General features: G+C 59.3%; 2 protein-coding genes across 2 annotated transcripts in view; both read left to right on the top strand.

The window, feature by feature from the left end:
• Window positions 1-23,830, top strand: part of LOC125449248 (atypical kinase COQ8A, mitochondrial-like) — a 45,320-nt gene that overhangs the window by 19,977 nt on the left and 1,513 nt on the right. The window contains 10 exon segments of the mRNA XM_059641496.1: window positions 1,447-1,513; window positions 3,947-4,024; window positions 11,910-12,029; window positions 13,812-13,897; window positions 14,330-14,470; window positions 16,582-16,663; window positions 17,551-17,644; window positions 21,893-21,989; window positions 21,991-22,035; window positions 23,616-23,723. Coding sequence (XP_059497479.1) covers window positions 1,447-1,513; window positions 3,947-4,024; window positions 11,910-12,029; window positions 13,812-13,897; window positions 14,330-14,470; window positions 16,582-16,663; window positions 17,551-17,644; window positions 21,893-21,989; window positions 21,991-22,035; window positions 23,616-23,723 — 918 coding nt within the window.
• On the top strand, window positions 17,747-19,278 carry LOC132206748 (proteoglycan 4-like; the record flags this gene model as incomplete). The annotated part of the gene is given in 5 exon segments (XM_059641691.1): window positions 17,747-17,809; window positions 17,811-18,231; window positions 18,234-18,602; window positions 18,605-19,037; window positions 19,242-19,278. Coding segments are annotated over 5 exon segments (1,323 nt in total), but the record flags the coding sequence as incomplete, so codon positions are not given.

Here is a 23,830-nt window from a genome sequence, read left to right as displayed (position 1 = left end):
GAAGGTGCGGGGGGAGGGTCGGGGGGGGGAGAAGGTGCGGGGGGGAGGGTCGGGGGGGGGAGAAGGTGCGGGGGGAGGGTCGGGGGGGGGGAGAAGGTGCGGGGGGAGGGTCGGGGGGGGAGAAGGTGCGGGGGGAGAAGGTGCGGGGGGAGGGTCGGGGGGGGGAGAAGGTGCGGGGGGAGAAGGTGCGGGGGGAGGGTCGGGGGGGGGAGAAGGTGCGGGGGGAGGGTCGGGGGGGGGAGAAGGTGCGGGGGGAGGGTCGGGGGGGGAGAAGGTGCGGGGGGAGGGTCGGGGGGGGGAGAAGGTGCGGGGGGAGGGTCGGGGGGGGAGAAGGTGCGGGGGGAGGGGGTCGGGGGGGGGAGAAGGTGCGGGGGGAGGGTCGGGGGGGGGAGAAGGTGCGGGGGGAGAAGGTGCGGGGGGAGGGTCGGGGGGGGGGAGAAGGTGCGGGGGGAGAAGGTGCGGGGGGGAGGGTCGGGGGGGGGAGAAGGTGCGGGGGGAGAAGGTGCGGGGGGAGGGTCGGGGGGGGGAGAAGGTGCGGGGGGAGGGTCGGGGGGGGAGAAGGTGCGGGGGGAGGGTCGGGGGGGGGAGGGTCGGGGGGGGGAGAAGGTGCGGGGGGGAGGGTCGGGGGGGGAGAAGGTGGGGGGTGGAGGGTCGGGGGGGGAGAAGGTGCGGGGGGGAGAAGGTGCGGGGGGAGGGTCAGGGGGGGGAGAAGGTGCGGGGGGAGAAGGTGCGGGGGGAGGGTCGGGGGGGGGAGAAGGTGCGGGGGGAGGGTCGGGGGGGGGAGAAGGTGGGGGGGGAGGGTCGGGGGGGGAGAAGGTGCGGGGGGAGAAGGTGCGGGGGGAGGGTCAGGGGGGGGAGAAGGTGCGGGGGGAGAAGGTGCGGGGGGAGGGTCGGGGGGGGAGAAGGTGCGGGGGAGGGTCGGGGGGGGGAGAAGGTGCGGGGGGAGGGTCGGGGGGGGAGAAGGTGCGGGGGGAGGGTCGGGGGGGGGAGAAGGTGCGGGGGGAGGGTCGGGGGGGGGAGAAGGTGCGGGGGGGAGGGTCGGTGGGGGGGAGAAGGTGCGGGGGGAGGGTCGGTGGGGGGAGAAGGTGCGGGGGGAGGGTCGGGGGGGGGAGAAGGGTCGGGGGGGAGGGTCGGGGGGGGGGAGAAGGGTCGGGGGGAGGGTCGGGGGGGGGGAAGAAGGGTCGGGGGGGGGAGAAGGGTCGGGGGGGGGAGAAGGTGCGGGGTGGAGGGTCGGGGGGGGGAGAAGGTGCGGCGGGGAGGGTCGGGGGGGGAGAAGGTGCGGGTGTTCGGGGCGGGGGGAAGGTGAGGGGAGGTGGGAAGGGAAGGCGGGGGGAAGGTGAGGGGGGTCGGGGCGGGGGGGAAGGTGAGGGGGGGGGTGCATGGTTTCTGTTTGAATACAGAGACAGACAGTTGAGTTCCTAGGTGCTTGTCTCTCTCTACCCGTAGCTGAACGAGCGAGCCCGCGAGCTCAAAGTGCCAACAAGCCAACTGGGACGTCTCGCCAACTTTGGAGGTAAGTGGTCAGTTGGAGGGTGTGGGGGGGGCGGGTTCGGGGATGGGGTGGAGGCCAGGTGGGCGTGTGGGGGGTCCCACTGGACTGGCACCCGGTGATGCCCGTGGCACGTGGAGGATTGGGGGAGGGAGAGGGGTTGGTGTCTCAGTCCTGGAATCCATCGGTGAGATTTGACACAGCACGTGTTGGGATCCAACTGCTCCCCTTTCTCGGCATCATTCCCCAGGGAGCACCCCACCTTCCACCGTCCCAGTCGGGGTGCGCGTCTCCCTCCCCTCCCCACTTTTGGACTGAGATGAGAAATTTCTCCACTCCCCAGAGGCTGGGCGGCGGGCGGGGGTCCTCAGCCCCAAAAGGCCAGTAGTCACGTCCAGTATTCAGGAGGGAGTGGAGGGCAGAATGTTGGTGTTGAGGTGCAAGCTCGTGTTATCAGGGCCTGAGGGGCCGAATGGCCGACTGCTGCTCTCCTGCAGTTGTGCGTTCAGGTTACTGCCTGCCAGAGACCTAACTCGGTGTCTCTCTGCTGCCAGGTCCCGCTGAGTATCTCTGCTTGCTTCTTAAATTCCAAATTTCCAACAGCTGCCGTGTTTTAAAAACCGAAAGAACTGCGGATGCTGTAAACCAGGAACAAAAACAGGAATTGCTGGAAAAGCTCAGCAGGTCTGGCAGCATCTGTGGAGGAGAAAACAGAGATAATGTTTCGGGACCGGACCTGAAACATTAACTCCGTTTTCTCCTTCACAGATGCTGCCAGACCCTCTGCGTTTACTTTAGTGTTTATTCTCTTGATCCATCTCTCTCTCGCTCTCTCCCTCTCACTTTCTATCCTTCTCTCTTATCAGTCTCTGTCCCCCTCTCTCTTTCTTTCTATCCCTCCTGCATCGTTGCTGTCTCGAATTCTTTTATTTCTGGGCATCTGTCTGTGTCTCTGTCTCCTCTTTCGTTCTCTTTTTCTCTGCCTTTGCTTTCTCTCTCTCTCTCTCTCTCTATCTCTCGTATCTCGGGTCCTGCCACTCTTTGCTCTCTGTCTCACATTCTGTTAGGCTTTATGTCTCTAACGCATTCCCACTCACTCTGAGATGACAAGAACTGCTGATGCTGGAGTCCGAGATAAGGCAGCGTTAGAGGAGCAGTTTCTGGTCAGGAATTTTAGAATTTCATTTCTGAAGAAGGGTCCCGACCCGAAAAGCCAGCCTTCCCTGCTCCTCTGATGCTGCCGGCTCCCTGCTGTGTTATCACCCACACTCTATTTCTATTTCTTCCTCCATTTCATACACATTCTCATCCCTCCTGCTCCTTTGAGCCTGTCTATCTCTCTACGTCATCTCCTTGTCTCACTATCCCCGCACCCACCCCTCACTCTGTCTGTCTCTCTTCCTATCCCTCTCCATGTCTCTTCCACACCTTCTAACTTTCTGACTTTCTTGTTTATCTCTCTCTGTCTCTCTCTGTCTCTCTCTCTCTCCCTCTCTCTCCCTCTCTCTCCCTCTCTCTCTCCCTCTCTCTCCCTCTCTCTCTCCCTCTCTCTCTGTCTCTCTCTCTGTCTCTCTCTCTGTCTCTCTCTCCGTCTCTCTCTCCGTCTCTCTCTCCGTCTCTCTCTCCCTCTCTCTCTCCCTCTCTCTCTCCCTCTCTCTCTCCCTCTCTCTCTCCCTCTCTCTCTCCCTCTCTCTCTCCCTCTCTCTGTCTCTCTCTCTGTCTCTCTCTCTGTCTCTCTCTCCGTCTCTCTTTCCGTCTCTCTTTCTGTCTCTCTCCCTCTCTCTCTGTCTGTCTCTGTCTGTCTCTGTCTGTCTCTCTCTCTCTCTGTCTCTCTCTCTCTCTGTCTCTATCTCTCTCCCTCTCCCTCTCTCTGTCTCTCTCTCTCGCTTCTCCCCCACCCCTTGGTGTCCCTCTGTCTCTCTGCTTCCATCATATTTACTTTCTGTGCACTGTCTGAGAGAGGGGCCGAACTGCACAGGGTATGTCTGGTTGCCAGGGAAAGCTCGTGGGGGCCCTAAGGCTGGGATGGGGAGGTGAGAAGAGTGGAATTGTTTTGGATAAGTGGTGACTTGATGTCTCATTGGACATGGTGCCTGCGAGGCAGCAGGAGAAAGATTCATCACGTTGTTTCTACTTTCAAACCATTCCATATTGATTAGGTTGATCAGGCACTGTTTGATAATACTTCTCCAGTACAGTTCTCTTTCCACTCAGTGTGCATGTGCGTGTGCGTGTGCGTGTGTGTGTGTGTCTGTATCAGTCCATCTGTATATGTGTGTGTGTGTGCGCGAGTGTCTGTGTGTGTGTGTCTATGTGCGTGTCTGTATATGTGTGTGTGTCTGTGTGTGCCTGTACATGAGGCCGGGTCAGTGCTTGCCTGTCGGGCAGTGTGTACCCCGTGTGCCTGTAGCCCCTGACAGATATCTCTGTCTCAGCTCGGTGTTGCTCTCTTCCCAGGCTTGGCGATCAGAGTTGGGCTCGGGACGTTGCTGGAAGCCACAAGGAAGACGTTGAGGGTGGGGAACTGGTCACGGGGTGAGTGTTGCCGTCGCTGGCACATCCCCTGGGAGAAACTCCCATTGATTCCCTACCCCCCACCAGACACAGCGCCGGGGGTGGGGGGTGGACCTGGGAGGGCGGGCTCGTGGAGCGGTGGGTTTCAAGTGAGTGTGATATATTGGGCTGGGGGGGTGCAGTGGTAGTGAGTGGGGATATTGGGGGACGGTAGTGAGTGGGGATATTGGGGACGGTAGTGAGTGGGGATATTGGGGGGGACAGTAGTGAGTGGGGATATTGGGGACGGTAGTCAGTGGGGAAAATGGGGGGGATGGTGGTGAGTGGGGAAAATGGGGGGGATGGTGGTGAGTGGGGATATTGGGGGACGGTGAGTGGGGATATTGGGGGACGGTGAGTGGGGATATTGGGGGACGGTGGTGAGTGGGGATATTGGGGGACGGTGGTGAGTGGGGATATTGGGGACGGGAGTGAGTGGAGATATTGGGGACGGTAGTGAGTGGGGATTTTGGGAGGCGGTGGTGAGTGGATTATGTTGTGTGTGTGGGATAATGAAAGGGGAGCAGGATATTTGGGGCTAGTGTAAATGGGATTATTGGGGGTATTTTGCGGAGTGGGATTATTGGGGGTATTTTGCGGAGTGGGATTAAGTGGATTATTGGGGGGGGAGATTTTGCGGAGTGGATTATTGGGGGGGGAGATTTTGCGGAGGGGATTATTGGGGGGAGATTTTGCGGAGTGGGATTATTGGGGGTATTTTGCGGAGTGGGATTATTGGGGGTTATTTTGTGGAGTGGGATTATTGGGGGGGAGATTTTGCGGAGTGGGATTATTGGGGGGATTTTGCAGAGTGGGATTATTGGGGTATTTTGCGGAGTGGATTATTGGGGTATTTTGCGGAGTGGTATTACTGGGGGAGATTTTGCGGAGTGGGATTATTGGAGGGGTATTTTGCAGAGTGGGATTATTGGGGGTAGATTTTGCGGAGTGGGGTTATTGGGGTAGATCTTGCGGAGTGGGGTTATTGGGGGATTTTGCAGAGTGGGATTATTGGGGGAGATTTTGAGGTGTGAGTGTGTTCATGGAGGGGCAGTAGGTTGGGGGTTGGGGGGAGGCCAGGAGATTATCCAGCTTCATACTCCAACACCGTGTGCATGAAGGAAGCAAACAGAATCAAGCAACAACACTGAACCCCTCTTTCCCCCCATCCATGCCCATTGCTTGACAACCCCCTACCGCCCACTTGCCACGTACATGATACTTTCCCTGCCCCTCTATCTACCTCACATCCATGCCATTCCACACCGATAGACCGCTCCCATGCCAACGACTGATAGCCAAAGCATCCCCCCACCGTTAACCCTGCAACCTTGGACATTACCCCAGTCAACACACCCAGAGCCCCATACAGGCAGAGCCCGAGATCACAGACTGAGATTAAACAAAACATTTCAGATGCTGCTCATCACGAAATCGTTAAAAATCAAAGCACCTTCCCAATGAGAGAAGTTTACATTGCAGAAGGAGACCCTTCAGCCCGTCGAGCCCACATTGGCTCTACCAATGATTTAGTGAAGAGTTTGTGACGTTATCCTGTCTTCGCTCACACCCTGCTGTTAATTTTATCCAAATTATCGTCCAAAGCCAGGCTTGAATTGGTGACTCACAGCCATCGAACTGCAAACGGGACCGTGACCCTGAAACAGTGTTAATCCAGGGTCTCTCCCTCTCTTTCTGTCTCCCTCTAACCCCTCGCTGTGTTATTGCAGGGTCAGTCTCTGCCTCTAACCCCTCGCTGTGTTACTGCAGGGTCACTCTCTGTCTCTAACACCTCACTGTGTTAGTGCAGGGTCAGTCTCTGTCTCTAACTCCTCGCTGTGTTAGTGCAGGGTCACTCTCTGTCTCTAACTCCTCGCTGTGTTAGTGCAGGGTCAGTCTCTGCCTCTAACCCCTCGCTGTGTTAGTGCAGGGTCACTCTCTGTCTCTAACTCCTCGCTGTGTTAGTGCAGGGTCAGTCTCTGTCTCTAACCCCTCGCTGTGTTAGTGCAGGGTCACTCTCTGTCTCTAACACCTCACTTTGTTAGTGCAGGGTCAGTCTGTCTCTAACTCCTCGCTGTGTTAGTGCAGGGTCAGTCTCTGTCTCTAACTCCTCGCTGGGTTAGTGCAGGGTCAGTCTCTCTCTAACCCCTCGCTGTGTTAGTGCAGGGTCACTCTCTGTCTCTAACCCCTCGCTGTGTTAGTGCAGGGTCAGTCTCTGTCTCTAACTCCTCGCTGTGTTAGTGCAGGGTCACTCTCTGTCTCTACCCCTCGCTGTGTTAGTGCAGGGTCAGTCTCTGTCTCTAACCCCTCGCTGTGTTAGTGCAGGGTCAGTCTCTGTCTCTAACCCCTCGCTGTGTTAGTGCAGGGTCAGTCTGTCGCTAAGCCCTCGCTGTGTTAGTGCAGGGTCAGTCTCTGTCTCTAACCCCTCGCTGTGTTAGTGCAGGGTCAGTCTCTGTCTCTACCCCTCGCTGTGTTAGTGCAGGGTCAGTCTCTGTCTCTAACCCCTCGCTGTGTTAGTGTAGGGTCAGTCTCTGTCTCTAACCCCTCGCTGTGTTAGTGCAGGGTCAGTCTCTGTCTCTAACCCCTCGCTGTGTTAGTGCAGGGTCAGTCTCTGTCTCTACCCCCTCGCTGTGTTAGTGTAGGGTCAGTCTCTGTCTCTAACCCCTCGCTGTGTTAGTGCAGGGTCACTCTCTGTCTCTAACCCCTCGCTGTGTTACTGCAGGGTCACTCTCTGTCTCTAACCCCTCGCTGTGTTAATGCAGGGTCACTCTCTGTCTCTAACCCCTCGCTGTGTTAATGCAGGGTCACTCTCTGTCTCTAACCCCTCGCTGTGTTAGTGCAGGGTCACTCTCTGTCTCTAACCCCTCGCTGTGTTAGTGCAGGGGTCACTCTCTGTCTCTAACCCCTCGCTGTGTTAGTGCAGGGTCACTCTCTGTCTCTAACACCTCACTGTGTTGGTGCAGGGTCAGTCTGTCTCTAACCCCTCGCTGTGTTAGTGCAGGGTCAGTCTCTGTCTCTAACCCCTCACTGTGTTAGTGCAGGGTCACTCTCTGTCTCTAACTCCTCGCTGGGTTAGTGCAGGGTCAGTCTCTCTCTAACCCCTCGCTGTGTTAGTGCAGGGTCAGTCTCTGTCTCTAACCCCTCGCTGTGTTAGTGCAGGGTCAGTCTCTGTCTCTAACCCCTCGCTGGGTTAGTGCAGGGTCAGTCTCTCTCTAACCCCTCGCTGTGTTAGTGCAGGGTCAGTCTCTGTCTCTAACCCCTCGCTGTGTTAGTGCAGGGTCAGTCTCTGTCTCTAACTCCTCGCTGTGTTAGTGCAGGGTCACTCTCTGTCTCTAACCCCTCGCTGTGTTAGTGCAGGGTCAGTCTCTGTCTCTAACCCCTCGCTGTGTTAGTGCAGGGTCAGTCTCTGTCTCTAACCCCTCGCTGTGTTAGTGCAGGGTCAGTCTGTCGCTAAGCCCTCGCTGTGTTAGTGCAGGGTCAGTCTCTGTCTCTAACCCCTCGCTGTGTTAGTGCAGGGTCAGTCTCTGTCTCTACCCCCTCGCTGTGTTAGTGCAGGGTCAGTCTCTGTCTCTAACCCCTCGCTGTGTTAGTGTAGGGTCAGTCTCTGTCTCTAACCCCTCGCTGTGTTAGTGCAGGGTCAGTCTCTGTCTCTAACCCCTCGCTGTGTTAGTGCAGGGTCAGTCTCTGTCTCTACCCCCTCGCTGTGTTAGTGTAGGGTCAGTCTCTGTCTCTAACCCCTCGCTGTGTTAGTGCAGGGTCACTCTCTGTCTCTAACCCCTCGCTGTGTTACTGCAGGGTCACTCTCTGTCTCTAACCCCTCGCTGTGTTAATGCAGGGTCACTCTCTGTCTCTAACCCCTCGCTGTGTTAATGCAGGGTCACTCTCTGTCTCTAACCCCTCGCTGTGTTAGTGCAGGGTCACTCTCTGTCTCTAACCCCTCGCTGTGTTAGTGCAGGGTCACTCTCTGTCTCTAACCCCTTGCTGTGTTAGTGCAGGGTCACTCTCTGTCTCTAACACCTCACTGTGTTGGTGCAGGGTCAGTCTGTCTCTAACCCCTCGCTGTGTTATTGCAGGGTCAGTCTCTGTCTCTAAACCCTCGCTGTGTAGTGCAGGGTCAGTCTCTGTCTCTAACCCCTCGCTGTGTTATTGCAGGGTCAGTCTCTGTCTCTAAACCCTCGCTGTGTTAGTGCAGGGTCAGTCTCTGTCTCTAACCCCTCGCTGTGTTAGTGCAGGGTCAGTCTCTGTCTCTAACCCCTCGCTGTGTTAGTGCAGGGTCAGTCTCTGTCTCTAACCCCTCGCTGTGTTATTGCAGGGTCAGTCTCTGTCTCTAACCCCTCGCTGTGTTAGTGCAGGGTCAGTCTCTATCTCTAAACCCTCGCTGTGTTACTGCCGGGTCAGTCTGTCGCTCATCCCTCACTGTGTTTGTGCAGGGTCACTCTCTGTCTCCAACCCCTCGCTGTGTTAGTGTTGGGTCTGACTCTGTCTCTAACCCCTCGCTGTGTTAGTGCAGGGTCAGTCTCTGTCTCTAACCCCTCGCTGTGTTAGTGCAGGGTCAGTCTCTGTCTCCAACTCCTCGCTGTGTTAGTGCAGGGTCCGTCTCTGTCTCTAACCCCTCGCTGTGTTAGTGCAGGGTCCGTCTCTGTCTCTAAACCCTCGCTGTGTTAGTGCAGGGTCAGTCTCTGTCTCTAACCCCTCGCTGTGTTAGTGCAGGGTCAGTCTCTGTCTCCAACTCCTCGCTGTGTTAGTGCAGGGTCAGTCTCTGTCTCTAACCCCTCGCTGTGTTAGTGCAGGGTCAGTCTCTGTCTCTAACCCCTCGCTGTGTTAGTGCAGGGTCAGTCTCTGTCTCTAAACCCTCGCTGTGTTACTGCAGGGTCAGTCTCTGTCTCTAACCCTCGCTGTGTTATTGCAGGGTCAGTCTCTGTCTCTAACCCCTCGCTGTGTTAGTGTAGGGTCAGTCTCTGTCTCTAACCCCTCGCTGTGTTAGTGCAGGGTCAGTCTCTGTCTCTAACCCCTCGCTGTGTTAGTGCAGGGTCAGTCTCTGTCTCTAACCCCTCGCTGTGTTAGTGCAGGGTCAGTCTCTGTCTCTAACCCCTCGCTGTGTTCCTGCAGGGTCAGTCTCTGTCTCTATCCCTTCGCTGTGTTAGTGCAGGGTCAGTCTCTGTCTCTAACCCCTCGCTGTGTTAATGCAGGGTCAGTCTCTGTCTCTAACCCCTCGCTGTGTTAGTGCAGGGTCAGTCTCTGTCTCTAACCCCTCGCTGTGTTACTGCAGGGTCAGTCTCTGTCTCTAACCCCTCGCTGTGTTAGTGCAGGGTCAGTCTCTGTCTCTAACCCCTCGCTGTGTTACTGCAGGGTCACTCTCTGTCTCTAACCCCTCGCTGTGTTAGTGCAGGGTCACTCTCTGTCTCTAACCCCTCGCTGTGTTAGTGCAGGGTCACTCTCTGTCTCTAACCCCTCGCTGTGTTAGTGCAGGGTCAGTCTCTGTCTCTAACCCCTCGCTGTGTTAGTGCAGGGTCCGTCTCTGTCTCTAACCCCTCGCTGTGTTAGTGCAGGGTCAGTCTCTGTCTCTAACCCCTCGCTGTGTTAGTGCAGGGTCCGTCTCTGTCTCTAACCCCTCGCTGTGTTAGTGCAGGGTCAGTCTCTGTCTCTAACCCCTCGCTGTGTTAGTGCAGGGTCACTCTCTGTCTCTAACCCCTCGCTGTGTTAGTGCAGGGTCAGTCTCTGTCTCTAACCCCTCGCTGTGTTACTGCAGGGTCAGTCTCTGTCTCTAACCCCTCGCTGTGTTAGTGCAGGGTCACTCTCTGTCTCTAACCCCTCGCTGTGTTACTGCAGGGTCACTCTCTGTCTCTAACCCTTCGCTGTGTTAGTGCAGGGTCAGTCTCTGTCTCTAACCCCTCGCTGTGTTAGTGCAGGGTCAGTCTCTGTCTCTATCCCTTCGCTGTGTTAGTGCAGGGTCAGTCTCTGTCTCCAACCCCTCGCTGTGTTAGTGCAGGGTCAGTCTCTGTCTCTAACCCCTCACTGTGTTAGTGCAGGGTCACTCTCTGTCTCTATCCCTTCGCTGTGTTAGTGCAGGGTCAGTCTCTGTCTCTAACCCCTCGCTGTGTTAATGCAGGGTCAGTCTCTGTCTCTAACCCCTCGCTGTGTTAGTGCAGGGTCAGTCTCTGTCTCTAACCCCTCGCTGTGTTAGTGCAGGGTCAGTCTCTGTCTCTAACCCCTCGCTGTGTTAGTGCAGGGTCACTCTCTGTCTCTAACCCCTCGCTGTGTTACTGCAGGTTCAGTCTCTGTCTCTAACCCCTCGCTGTGTTAGTGCAGGGTCACTCTCTGTCTCTAACCCCTCGCTGTGTTAGTGCAGGGTCACTCTCTGTCTCTAACCCCTCGCTGTGTTAGTGCAGGGTCACTCTCTGTCTCTAACCCCTCGCTGTGTTAGTGTAGGGTCAGTCTCTGTCTCTAACCCCTCGCTGTGTTAGTGCAGGGTCAGTCTCTGTCTCTAACCCCTCGCTGTGTTAGTGCAGGGTCACTCTCTGTCTCTAACCCCTCGCTGTGTTAGTGCAGGGTCACTCTCTGTCTCTAACCCCTCGCTGTGTTAGTGCAGGGTCCGTCTCTGTCTCTAACCCCTCGCTGTGTTAGTGCAGGGTCAGTCTCTGTCTCTAACCCCTCGCTGTGTTACTGCAGGGTCCGTCTCTGTCTCTAACCCCTCGCTGTGTTAGTGCAGGGTCACTCTCTGTCTCTAACCCCTCGCTGTGTTACTGCAGGGTCCGTCTCTGTCTCTAACCCCTCGCTGTGTTAGTGCAGGGTCACTCTCTGTCTCTAACCCCTCGCTGTGTTAGTGCAGGGTCCGTCTCTGTCTCTAACCCCTCGCTGTGTTAGTGCAGGGTCAGTCTCTGTCTCTAACCCCTCGCTGTGTTAGTGCAGGGTCAGTCTCTGTCTCTAACCCCTCGCTGTGTTAGTGCAGGGTCAGTCTCTGTCTCTAACCCCTCGCTGTGTTAGTGCAGGGTCACTCTCTGTCTCTAACCCCTCGCTGTGTTAGTGCAGGGTCAGTCTCTGTCTCTAACCCCTCACTGTGTTAGTGCAGGGTCAGTCTCTGTCTCTAACCCCTCGCTGTGTTAGTGCAGGGTCACTCTCTGTCTCTAACCCCTCGCTGTGTTAGTGCAGGGTCAGTCTCTGTCTCTAACCCCTCGCTGTGTTACTGCAGGGTCAGTCTCTGTCTCTAACCCCTCACTGTGTTAGTGCAGGGTCAGTCTCTGTCTCTAACCCCTCGCTGTGTTACTGCAGGGTCAGTCTCTGTCTCTAACCCCTCGCTGTGTTAGTGCAGGGTCAGTCTCTGTCTCTAACCCCTCGCTGTGTTAGTGCAGGGTCAGTCTCTGTCTCTAAGCCCTCGCTGTGTTAGTGCAGGGTCAGTCTCTGTCTCTAACCCCTCGCTGTGTTAGTGCAGGGTCAGTCTCTGTCTCTAACCCCTCGCTGTGTTAGTGCAGGGTCCGTCTCTGTCTCTAACCCCTCGCTGTGTTACTGCAGGGTCAGTCTCTGTCTCTAACTCCTCACTGTGTTAGTGCAGGGTCAGTCTCTATCTCTAAACCCTCGCTGTGTTACTGCCGGGTCAGTCTGTCGCTCATCCCTCACTGTGTTTGTGCAGGGTCAGTCTCTGTCTCCAACCCCTCGCTGTGTTAGTGTTGGGTCTGACTCTCTCTCTAACCCCTCGCTGTGTTAGTGCAGGGTCACTCTCTGTCTCTAACCCCTCGCTGTGTTACTGCAGGGTCAGTCTCTGTCTCTACCCCCTCGCTGTGTTACTGCAGGGTCACTCTCTGTCTCTACCCCCTCGCTGTGTTACTGCAGGGTCAAACTCTGTCTCTAACCCTTCACTCTCCTATTCCAGATGGTGTTTTGTTGGACTCTAGCGTGGTTTTGTCGGAGGGCAATGCTGAGAGGATTGTGAGCACTTTGTGTAAAGTGCGAGGTGCTGCTCTGAAACTGGGTCAGATGCTCAGTATTCAAGGTAAGGCCTCACCTGCCTCCGAGGAGACACCTCTAGGGGTGTCAGTTCTCTCACTTGCTGTCCTCTGACCATCTCCCCAAATCCATTCCCACAGCTGTATTCTGCCGTCCCCCCACCTCCACATCACCATCCTGTGCGTTTACTATTGATCAGGCAGTGAACACAGCGCTACAACAGCAGGTCAGAGGCTGGGAATCCTGCAGTGAGTAACTCCCCTCCTGACTTCCCTCCCCCCCACCCCCCCAAAAGCCTGTCCCACCATCGACAATGCACAAGTCAGGAGTGTCAGGGATCACCCCCCACTTGCCCCTGGTTGGGGACAGCTCCAACGACACTCATGAAGCCTGACACCATCGAGGACAAAGCAGCCCCCGCTTTGATTGGCCCCCACATCCACAAACATCCCACTCCCTCCACCCACCGACGCTCAGTCGCAGCAGTGTGTACCATCTACAAGACGCCCTGCAGCAACTCACCGAGGCCCCTTAGACAGCACCTTCCAAACCCACCACCACTTCCATCCAGAAGGACAAGGGGCAGCAGGTACATGGGAACGCCACCCCCTGCAAGCTCCCCTCCGAGCCCCTCCCCATCCCGACTGGGAAATATATCGGCCGTTCCTTCAGTGTCGCTGGGTCAGAATCCTGGAATTCCCTCCCTAAGGGGCATCGTGGGTCTCCCCACAGCACACGGACTGCAGCGGTTCAGGAAGGTAGCTCCCCACCACCTTCTCAAGGGGCAGTTAGGGACGGGGAGGGCGGAAGAATAAATGCTGGGCCCAGTGAATGAAGAAGGCATGAATCTGCCTAAGCCAGCCGCCTCCTAAGAGGGGAACGGGGGAGAGGGGAGAGCTGGTCCAGGGGACGTCACATGTTTTGTGGGACAGAGGGGCTGGGTCCCAGCCTCTCTGAGGGGTCAGTCTGCCATGGGCCTCTCCTAGTTGACCCGAGCTGCCAAAGGCGCGTGTGCCTGTGTATGTAACTCCCTCCCACGCGATTCAGACCGGAGAATGGGGAGCTAATGGCCAGGGAGACTACTCAGAGGAGCCCTGGAACTCAGCCTCGTCAACCCCTCGGCCATTTCTTTAACCTTCTGTTGGTTTAGGTCCCGTGGGTTTGTGGGAGTGAGCGTTTCCTTGGGCCCGTGTGTGACAGAGAAAATGATACACAGGTGACAGGCAGTGAGTCTTGCTCACACTCAGGGTGATGGGAGCTGACTTCTGACTTGTACCGTGGGCTCTCTGCTCCTCAAAACCCGTTCAGGCCCAGGACCCAGAAATGCAAACCCCCGTCAATACACCTACTTCATGTGAAGGCTCCTCTCTCTCTCTCTCTCCAAACCTAGCAAAGGCTTCCCTCAGAGTGGGCCCAGTGAAACTCATTGAAGGCCCAGTGGGGGCCCGAATAGCTCCAGGCCCAGTGTGGGCCCAACAGGCTTCAGGCCTAGTGGGGGCCCGACCAGCTCCAGGCCCAGTGGAAGATCTGACTGATTCCATGCCCAGTGTGGGCCCAACAGGCTTCAGGCCTAGTGGGGGCTCAACCGGCTCCAGGCCCAGTGGAAGGTCTGACTGGCTCCAGTGAGGGCCTGACCAGCTCCAGGCCTCTTTCTGGTTTTGTCAGATCTAGTTAAGCGACACAATGCCATGCTTTCTTGTATGTCAGGCAGGAGTGATATGTGTGGGGGTGGGGGCAAATGGCAGTGAGGTGGCAGAATGCAGTGACACCTTTCTGTTTGTCTGTCTCTCTTTCTCAATCTCCCTGACCCTCTCTGTCTCTCGTGTAGATGAAGCTTTCATGAATCCAGCCTTACAGAAGATATTCGAACGGGTACGACATGGGGCAGATTTTATGCCCAGCAGGCAGATGCTGGTAAGAGAGAGAGGCTGCTGTAGAGATGATCTGAAACCAGGACCGTGCTGCAGTGAGGCTGTGTTGTTGTCCAGGCCCAGGGAGGTCTCCCAGTGAGGGCCGAGTGTTATCTCACTCGAGGCACATCCTGGGAGCGACGCGTTCCCAGCAACTCAGAACATGAGCAGATCGAGTCAAAACCTGCACTGAAACAACACGGGGGACAGTGTAGAGGGAGCTTAACACTGTATCTAATCCCTGGGAAGTGTTTGATGGGGGACGGTATAGAGGGAGCTTTACTTTGTGTCTAATCCCTGGGGAGTGTTTGACAGGGGGACAGTGTAGAGGGAGCTTCACTCTATATCTAATGCCTGGAGAGTGTTTGACGGGGGGTGGGTGGGGGGTGCTGTCGTGATCAGTAATGTAAGGTCTCTCTCAATGCTCCACCTGTAGAAAACACTGAAGAGTGAGCTGGGCTCGGACTGGCGAGCTAGGCTGGAGTACTTTGAGGAACAGCCGTTTGCAGCTGCCTCCATCGGGCAGGTTCACCTCGGGAGGCTGCAGGATGGTCGGGAAGTGGCCATGAAGATCCAGGTGAGGAGTCTCTGTGAGGGTCAGGTCCTGGGTCCAGGCCCGACCTGAGTGCACTCCCGTCATGTGCCAGCCCCTCCTGGTGGTGTGTTCATCTCCAAACCCCCTGCCCACTGCCAGCCGGCGCTGCTGTGGGGTTCATGCAGGGAGAACCTACCTCAGCCTTATCCCCAACCCCAGGCCGAGCTGTGAAAATGACGGCTTGTGAATGTTTCTGGGGAGCTGCATTCGTGTGGCACCTCCCGTCAATAATCCCGGCCTCGCTCATGGTACCTGGTGAAGCCCAGTCAGTACCATCAGGACACTCTGTTTGTTTGCTGCGGGCCTGGGCTCTGGTTGGTGTTCCCAGTCCCCGGCCCCTGGCCCTAGTCCCCTGCCCCCCATTCCCCTAGCCCCCCATTCCCCTAGCCCCCCATTCCCCTAGCCCCCCATTCCCCTGCCCCCCCATTCCCCTGCCCCCCCCAGTCCCCTGCCCCCCCCAGTCCCCTGCCCCCCCCAGTCCCCTGCCCCCCATTCCCCATTCCCCTGCCCCCCCATTCCCCTGCCCCCCCATTCCCCTGCCCCCCCATTCCCCTGCCCCCCCATTCCCCTGCCCCCCCAGTCCCCTGCCCCCCCATTCCCCTGCCCCCCCATTCCCCTGCCCCCCCATTCCCCTGCCCCCATTCCCCTGCCCCCCCATTCCCCTGCCCCCCCATTCCCCTGCCCCCCCATTCCCCTGCCCCCCCATTCCCCTGCCCCCCCAGTCCCCTGCCCCCCCATTCCCCATTCCCCCGTCCCCAGCCCCCCCATTCCCCTGCCCCCCCAGCCCCCAGTCCCCCGCTGGTATTGAGTGTTGATTACAGATGTATCAAGGCTCTACTTCCTTTCTCCCGCCACCTTTCCCCCTCAGTACCCATCCCTCCCCTCTCCCACTCTTCCTCTCCTTCTCCCTCTCTCCCTCTCCTTGCCCCCCCTTGCCCCCTCAGGACCTGTCCTTCCCCTTTCTCCTTCTCCCTCCCCCCTTTCACCCTCAGGACCCTCCCTGCCCTCTCTCCCTCTCCCTCTCTCCCTCTCCTTGCCCCCCTTGCCCCCTCAGGACCTGTCCTTCCCCTTTCTCCTTCTCCCTCCCCCCTTTTCACCCTCAGGACCCTCCCTGCCCTCTCTCCCTCTCCCTTCCTCTCCCGCTCCCTCCCACCGTCTCTCTCTGTCTCTCTCTGCCTCTCTCTCTCTCTGTCTCTCTCTGCCTCTCTCTCTCTCTCTGTATCTCTCTGCCTCTCTCTCTGTCTCTCTCTCTGTCTCTCTCTGTCTCTCTCTGTCTCTCTCTGCCTCTCTCTGCCTCTCTCTCTCTCTCTCTCTCTCTGCCTCTCTCTCTCTCTGCCTCTCTCTCTCTGCCTCTCTCTCTCTGTCTCTCTCTGTCTCTCTCTGTCTCTCTCTGTCTCTCTCTGCCTCTCTCTGCCTCTCTCTGCCTCTCTCTCTGTCTCTCTCTGCCTCTCGCTCTCTCTCTGTATCTCTCTGCCTCTCTCTCTCTCTCTCTCTCTCTGTCTCTCTCTGTCTCTCTCTGTCTCTCTCTGTCTCTCTCTGCCTCTCTCTGCCTCTCTCTGCCTCTCTCTGCCTCTCTCTCTCTCTCTCTCTCTCTGCCTCTCTCTCTCTCTGCCTCTCTCTCTCTGCCTCTCTCTCTCTCTCTCTCTCTCGCTCTCTGTCTCTCTCTGTCTCTCTCTGTCTCTCTCTGTCTCTCTCTGTCTCTCTCTGCCTCTCTCTGCCTCTCTCTCTCTCGCTCTCTCTGCCTCTCTCTCTCGTTCTCTCTGCCTCTCTCTCTCTGCCTCTCTCTCTGCCTCTCTCTGCCTCTCTCTGCCTCTCTCTCTCTGCCTCTCCCTCTCTCTCTCTCTCTGTCTCTCTCTGCCTCTCTCTCTCTCTCTCTGCCTCTCTCTCTCGCTCTCTCTGCCTCTCTCTCTCTGTCTCTCTCTGCCTCTCTCTCTCTCTGTCTCTCTCTGCCTCTCTCTCTCTCTCGCTCTCTCTGCCTCTCTCTCTCTGCCTCTCCCTCTCTCTCTCTCTGTCTCTCTCTGCCTCTCTCTCTCTCTCTCTCTCTCTGATCCCTCTCCCCTTCCCCCTAATCTCTCTGTTTGTTTGTCTTACAGTATCCTGGAGTTGACCAGAGCATCGATAGTGATCTCCGAAACCTGACTGCCCTTCTCAACATGAGCAATGCTCTCCCTGCAGGTAGGGCACACCCCCCCAACCCCCCCAGCAGGTACACTTGCCCCCTCCCCCACAGGTAAGGCTCTCTGGCCAAGTCAGGTGTGTGAGGGAACACCCCCCACTTGCCCCTGGATGGGGGCAGCCCCAACAACACTCAGGAAGCTCGACACCATCCAGGACAAAGCAGCCCCCACTTTGATTGGCACCACATCCACAAACATCCCACTCCCTCCACCCACCGACGCTCAGTCGCAGCAGTGTGTACCATCTACAAGACGCCCTGCAGCAACTCACCGAGGCTCCTTAGACAGCACCTTCCAAACCCACCACCACTTCCATCCAGAAGGACAAGGGGCAGCAGATACATGGGAACGCCACCCCCTGCACGTTCCCCTCCGAGCCCCTCCCCATCCCGACTGGGAAATATATCAGCCGTTCCTTCAGTGTCGCTGGGTCAGAATCCTGGAATTCCCTCCCTAAGGGGCATCGTGGGTCTCCCCACAGCACATGGACTGCAGCGGTTCAAGAAGGCAGCTCCCCACCACCTTCTCAAGGGGGGCAATTAGGGACGGGGGGGGGCAATAAATGCTGGGCCTCACCAGTGACTCAAGGTCCCATGTGTGAGTTTAAAAAGAAGCCCCACCTCAGTCCTGTGCCTGTTAACGTTGATGAAAGCACCTGTTAGGGGAGCAGCAGGATATTTGACCAGGAAAGCCATCGCTCCGAATCAATGCCCTGGGCCAGTGAGTGGGATCTCGGGTGCTGAAGCATGTGGCAGAAGCTGGAACAATTTCTCTCTCATTACTCCCCCCACCTTTGCCCCCGGAATGGGGGCATTTTCAGTACAGAGTGGGGGAGCTGGCATAGCAGTTGTTGTTGTAACGGTATGTGTGTGCTGCCCCCTACAGGACTGTTCGCAGAACATGTCATCGCGGTGATCAGCCGGGAGTTAGCGCTCGAGTGTGATTACCAAAGGGAAGCTGCCTGTGCCATCAGGTTCAAGTGAGTAAGAAACACGGCGGTCTCTCACCCAGATCAGCCCACCCCCCCCCCACCCACCCGCCCCCCCCCCCCAACCCGCACCCACTACCCCCCCCCCAACCCGCACCCACTACCCCCCCCCAACCCGCACCCACTACCCCCCCCCAACCCGCACCCACTACCCCCCCCCCAACCCGCACCCACTACCCCCCCCCAACCCGCACCCACTACCCCCCCCCAACCCGCACCCACTACCCCCCCCCAACCCGCACCCACTACCCCCCCCAACCCGACCCACTCCCCCCCCCCAACCCGCACCCACTACCCCCCCCAACCCGCACCCACTCCCCCCCATCCCGCACCCACTACCCCCCCCCAACCCGCACCCACTACGCCCCCCCAACCCGCACCCACTACCCCCCCCAACCCGCACCCACTACCCCCCCCCCCACCCGCACCCACTACCCCCCCCCAACCCGCACCCACTACCCCCCCCAACCCGCACCCACTACCCCCACCCACCCGCACCCACTCCCCCCACCCACCCGCACCCACTACCACCCCCCCCCAACCCGCACCCACTACCCCCCCCCAACCCGCACCCACTACCCCCCCCAACCCGCACCCACTACCCCCCCCCAACCCGCACCCACTACCCCCCCCAACCCGCACCCACTACCCCCCCCCCAACCCGCACCCACTACCCCCCCCAACCCGCACCCACTACCCCCCCAACCTGCACCCACTACCCCCCACCCACCCGCACCCACTACCCCCACCCACCCGCACCCACTCCCCCCACCCACCCGCACCCACTACCCCCACCCACCCGCACCCACTCCCCCCCCACCCACCCGCACCCACTCCCCCCACCCACCCGCACCCACTACCCCCACCCACCCGCACCCACTCCCCCCCACCCACCCCGCACCCACTCCCCCACCCACCCGCACCCACTCCCCCCACCCACCCGCACCCACTCCCCCCCCCAACCCGCACCCACTCCCCCCCCCCAACCCGCACCCACTACCCCCCCCCAACCCGCACCCACTACCCCCCCCAACCCGCACCCACTACCCCCCACCCAACCCGCACCCACTACCCCCCCCAACCCGCACCCACTACCCCCCCCAACCCGCACCCACTACCCCCACCCACCCGCACCCACTCCCCCCACCCAACCCGCACCCACTACCCCCCCCCAACCCGCACCCACTACCCCCCCCCAACCCGCACCCACTACCCCCCCCAACCCGCACCCACTACCCCCCCCAACCCGCACCCACTACCCCCCCCCAACCCGCACCCACTACCCCCACCCACCCGCACCCACTCCCCCCACCCACCCGCACCCACTACCCCCACCCACCCGCACCCACTCCCCCCACCCACCCGCACCCACTACCCCCACCCACCCGCACCCACTCCCCCCACCCACCCGCACCCACTCCCCCACCCACCCGCACCCACTCCCCCCCACCCACCCGCACCCACTCCCCCACCCACCCGCACCCACTCCCCCCCCCAACCCGCACCCACTACCCCCACCCACCCGCACCCACTAACCCACCCACCCGCACCCACTCCCCCCCCCAACCCGCACCCACTACCCCCACCCATCCGCACCCACTCACCCCCCCCAACCCGCACCCACTACCCCCACCCACCCGCACCCATTCCCCCCACCCAACCACACCGCCCCCCAACTCCTCACCCAACCACACCGCCCCCCCCGACCCGCATCCACCGCCCCCCCCACCCGGACCCACCCCCCACCCAACCACACCAATCCCCACCCGCACACACTCCCCCCACCCAACCACACCACCCCCCCCACCCGCACCCAACCCCACCCAACCACACCACGCCCCCCACCCGCACCCACCGCCCCACCCAACCGCACCCACCGCCCCCCCCACCTGCACCCGCACCCCCCACCCAACCACACTGCCCCCCCCACCCGCACCCACCCCCCACCCAACCACACCGACCCCCACCCGCACTCACCACCCCACCCAACCACACCGCACCCACTCCCCCACCCAACCGCACCCACCCCCCACCCAACCACACGGCCCCTCCCCACCCGCACCCACTACCCCACCCAACCACACCGCCCCCCCCGACCCGCACCCACTCCCACCACCCAATCACACCGCCCCCCCCCCCACTCCCCACCCAACCACACCGCCCCCCCCCACCCGCACCCACCGCCTCACCCAACCACACCGCCCACCCACCCGCACCCACTCCCCCACCCAACCACACCGCCCCACCCAACCACACCGACCCCCACCCGCACTCACCACCCCCACCCAACCACACCGCACCCACTCCCCCACCCAACCGCACCCACCCCCCACCCAACCACACGGCCCCTCCCCACCCGCACCCACTACCCCACCCAACCACACCGCCCCCCCCGACCCGCACCCACTCCCACCACCCAATCACACCGCCCCCCCCACTCCCCACCCAACCACACCGCCCCCCCCACCCGCACCCACCGCCTCACCCAACCACACCGCCCCCCCACCCGCACCCACCCCCCCACCCAACCACACCGCCTCCCCACCCCCCACCCAACCACACTGTCCCCCCACCCGCACCCACTGCCCCACTCAACCACACCGCCCACACAACCACACTGCTCCCCCACCCCCCACCCAACCACACCGCCCACCCACCCACACCCACTGCCCCACCCAACCACACTGCCCACACACCTCCACCCAACCACACCACCCACCCCCCACCCAACCACACCGTGCCCCCACCCAACCACACCGCACCCCACCCCCCCACCCAACCACACCGCCCCCCCACCCGCATCCACTGCCCCACCCAACCACACTGCCCCACATACCTCCACCCAACCACACCGCCCACCCCCCACCCAACCACACCACCCAAACACCCCCACCAACCACACCGCCCCCCCCACCCGCACCCACTCCCTCACCCAACCACACTGCCTACACACACCCACCCAACCACACCGCCCCTCCCCACCACCCCACCCAACCACACTGCCCCCCCAATCCCCACCCAACCACACCGCCCCCCCTCCCCCCACCCAACCACACCCCCCCACCCCCCCGCACACCCCACCCAACCACACCGCTCACCCTACCACACCCCCCACCCCCACACAACCACACCGCCCAACCACACCACACCGCCCACCCACCCGCACCCACTCCCCCACCCCACCCACACTGCCCCCCTGCTCCCCCCACCCACACTGCCCACCACATTCCCCTGCCCCACCCACACCCCAACCAACTGCCCCCCAACTCACTCCACCCTCACTGCCCCCCAACTCACTCCACCCTCACTGCCCCCCAACTCTCCCCACCCACACTGCACCCCTGCTCCGCCCACCCACATCGCCCACTCCATTCCCCTGCCCCACCCTCACCCCAACCAACTGCCCCCCTCCACCACCCACACCGCACAGGCCCCTCCACCACCCACACCACGCCCCCCCCAGACCTGCACTGTCCCACTCCCCGCATCCACACTACATCCCCAACCCCCGCCCCACCCACACCCCGACCACACAGGCCCCCAACCCCCCACTTACCACGCGCCCCCCACTCCCCTGTGTCTGTGTGTGTGTGTGTCAGTGTCTGTGTGTGTGTATGTGAGCGCGTTTCCAGTGTGTGTGTGTGTTTGTGCATGTGAGAATGTACAGTTCGTGTGTGTGTGTGTGTGTGCGCGTGTGCGCGCTCGTGCATGTGAGAATGTACATGTTCACGTGTGTGTGTGCGCTCGTGCATGTGAGAATGTACACGTTCATGTGTGTGTGTGTGCTCGTGCACGTGTGAATGTACAGGTTCACTTGCATGTGAGAATGTACACGTTCACGTGTGTGTGCGTGTGAATTCCTCCTTGGATATCCACCTACAGAAAGCAGTTTGCTGGAGACTGGGGTTGGTGGGGGATGGGGACAGAGAGCAGGGCGGTGGGTGGGAGAGACAGACTGTGGTGTGTGGTGGCGGGGGTGGGGGAGAGGACGTGTCTCTGTGTGATGGGGGGCACTGCCAGTCCTCTACGCTCAGGCCCTCTGGTGCCAAGTGGTCATTTGTTCATGTGTGGCCCATGCCTGTCCCTCGAAGGGTGGGACTGGTGCGAATGGGCAGTGGCCAGGCTGACCGTGGCGCTGTTGGTCAGGGGCGCTCAGAGCCCCTTTCTGCCAGCTGGGCAGCAGGTCTCTCAGCCCTCCCTCCAACCCCTGACCTCTGTTGCCAATGCTGTCCCCCACAGGGAGCTTCTGGTGGACGAACCCTATTTTAATGTTCCATCTGTTATCGAGGAGCTCAGCAGCAGGAGAGTCCTGACCACTGAGCTGGTCCCTGGCTTCCCCCCTCGATAAGGCCGAATCGCTGGACCAAGAGACCAGGAATGAGGTAACGGAAGATCCCGTTTGCTTTGCGTGGGGAGGCGGCACAGTGACATTGCGCAGAAACGCGAGAGACCCTGGCCCACGCCTCGCAGGTTAGAGTTCAGTCTGCAGAACCGGCCTGTTCAGCCCATCAAAACCCATGCCCCGCCATCCCCAATCCCCTTCTGTGAGTCACGGTGGGGAGGGCTCTGAGGAACAGTGTGATGGAATTCTGTGTAATCCCCTTCCCTGCAAGGAAAACTGCAGGCCCTTCAGCCGTCCAGGCCTGCTCCGACATGCTTGCTTGTTACAATTAATAACCCCCCCCCCCCGCCAACACTGACCCTTCCGGGGGTCCACACCCCATTATTCCCATCCTGTTTATCTAATTCCCTGTCAGATCTGCCTTAGTGGTCAGCTTTGACCCCCAGACCTCTCCCCCACCCGGCCCACCTCAGCCAATTAAAAATCCGTCCCTATCACCTGATTTCCTGACCCTTTCCCAGTTGAGAAAGTAGTCTACGCCTGTATTCTTCCTCCCCAAGCACATGACCTCACACTTTCTCACATTGTAATCCATCTGCCTCTTCCTTGCCCGCTCTTCTACAGCATTTCCCTTTTTAATAAAAATAACAGCCGTTCTGGGAGACAAGAAATAACATTGGCCATCTGAATGGCCTGGTGTGAAAAGTGACAGACTGAACAGTATGCTGGGAATTAGATCAGGCCGGACAAGATTTGTGAGCTTTTTTGCCTTGACCAATATGGAATAGGTGCGAAATGAGACATGGTTACCGAGTATTAATGCTAGGAAGATTCTTGTTTACCTCGACTGACCGTTCAATGGGTGCTGATGACCCAATGCTCAGGACCTCAGGACCCAGGAACGAGGACCTGTAGAAGCGAAGCAGCACCAGTGAAGAAATCGGGTGTAACGTTTTGGGCCCCTCACAACGTTTTCCTCGATAGATTCCCTCCTCGTCCCCAACCTAAACAGGAAGACCCCGATTCCCAAACCGCGAACCTGGAAGATTCCCCGGACCTGGCTCACCACCTCTCGGCATCAAATTGCCCCAAATCTTAATGGGAGCACCTCTCCTTTAGCTGACCTCCGACGGATTCAGACTTGATCCCCAAATCTCGCCCCCCCCCCCCCCCCCGCCAAGGACTCCTCAACAGGAGAGACGGTAGAAATAGATACGATAGCAATGTTTACGAGGCGTCGAGACAGACCTGGACGGGCAGGGAAGAGAAGGATACAGACCATGGGAAGGGGGATAGGTTTTAGGTCTGCATCGTAGTGGGTTCGGATATGATGAGCCGAAGTTGTCCCAGTGCTGTACTGTTCAATATATTAGTGCAGCCTTCTCCCTCGTGAGTTACTTTATCTGCACAGCTCATTTCTTCTTTCGTGATTAGGGGCTTCTGCTGCCTCTCTCCGTTTGAAGCAGGGTTTTGCGTTTCATGCTGATGTTCACCTCACACTCCGGGTATCTCCAGTTGTTTCCTTGGTCCACTCACTCGAGAGCGCTGCCCTTTGGGAGTTGTGCGTTTCGTCAGTCCTTCTCTCTCTCTCTCTCTCTCTCTCTCTCTGCCCGTGTACAGATCTGTGCCAACATCCTGAGGCTGTGCCTGCGAGAGCTGTTTGAATTCCGATACATGCAGACTGATCCCAATTGGTCTAACTTCTTCTTTGACCCAGATAGCCGCAAGGTATGTGCCAGGCCTGGTGCCATCTGAAGGGAGACAGACCCATGCATTCACTTCTGCCATTGTTGGCTCCTCCCAATGATAGCTGCTGCCGTTAAAGAGGGGGGTTT

Source organism: Stegostoma tigrinum, chromosome 42, assembly GCF_030684315.1.
Source record: "Stegostoma tigrinum isolate sSteTig4 chromosome 42, sSteTig4.hap1, whole genome shotgun sequence".
Taxonomy (NCBI): domain Eukaryota; kingdom Metazoa; phylum Chordata; class Chondrichthyes; order Orectolobiformes; family Stegostomatidae; genus Stegostoma; species Stegostoma tigrinum.
Note: the sequence above shows the minus strand (reverse complement) of the source record. Positions and strands in the feature narration are given on the sequence as shown.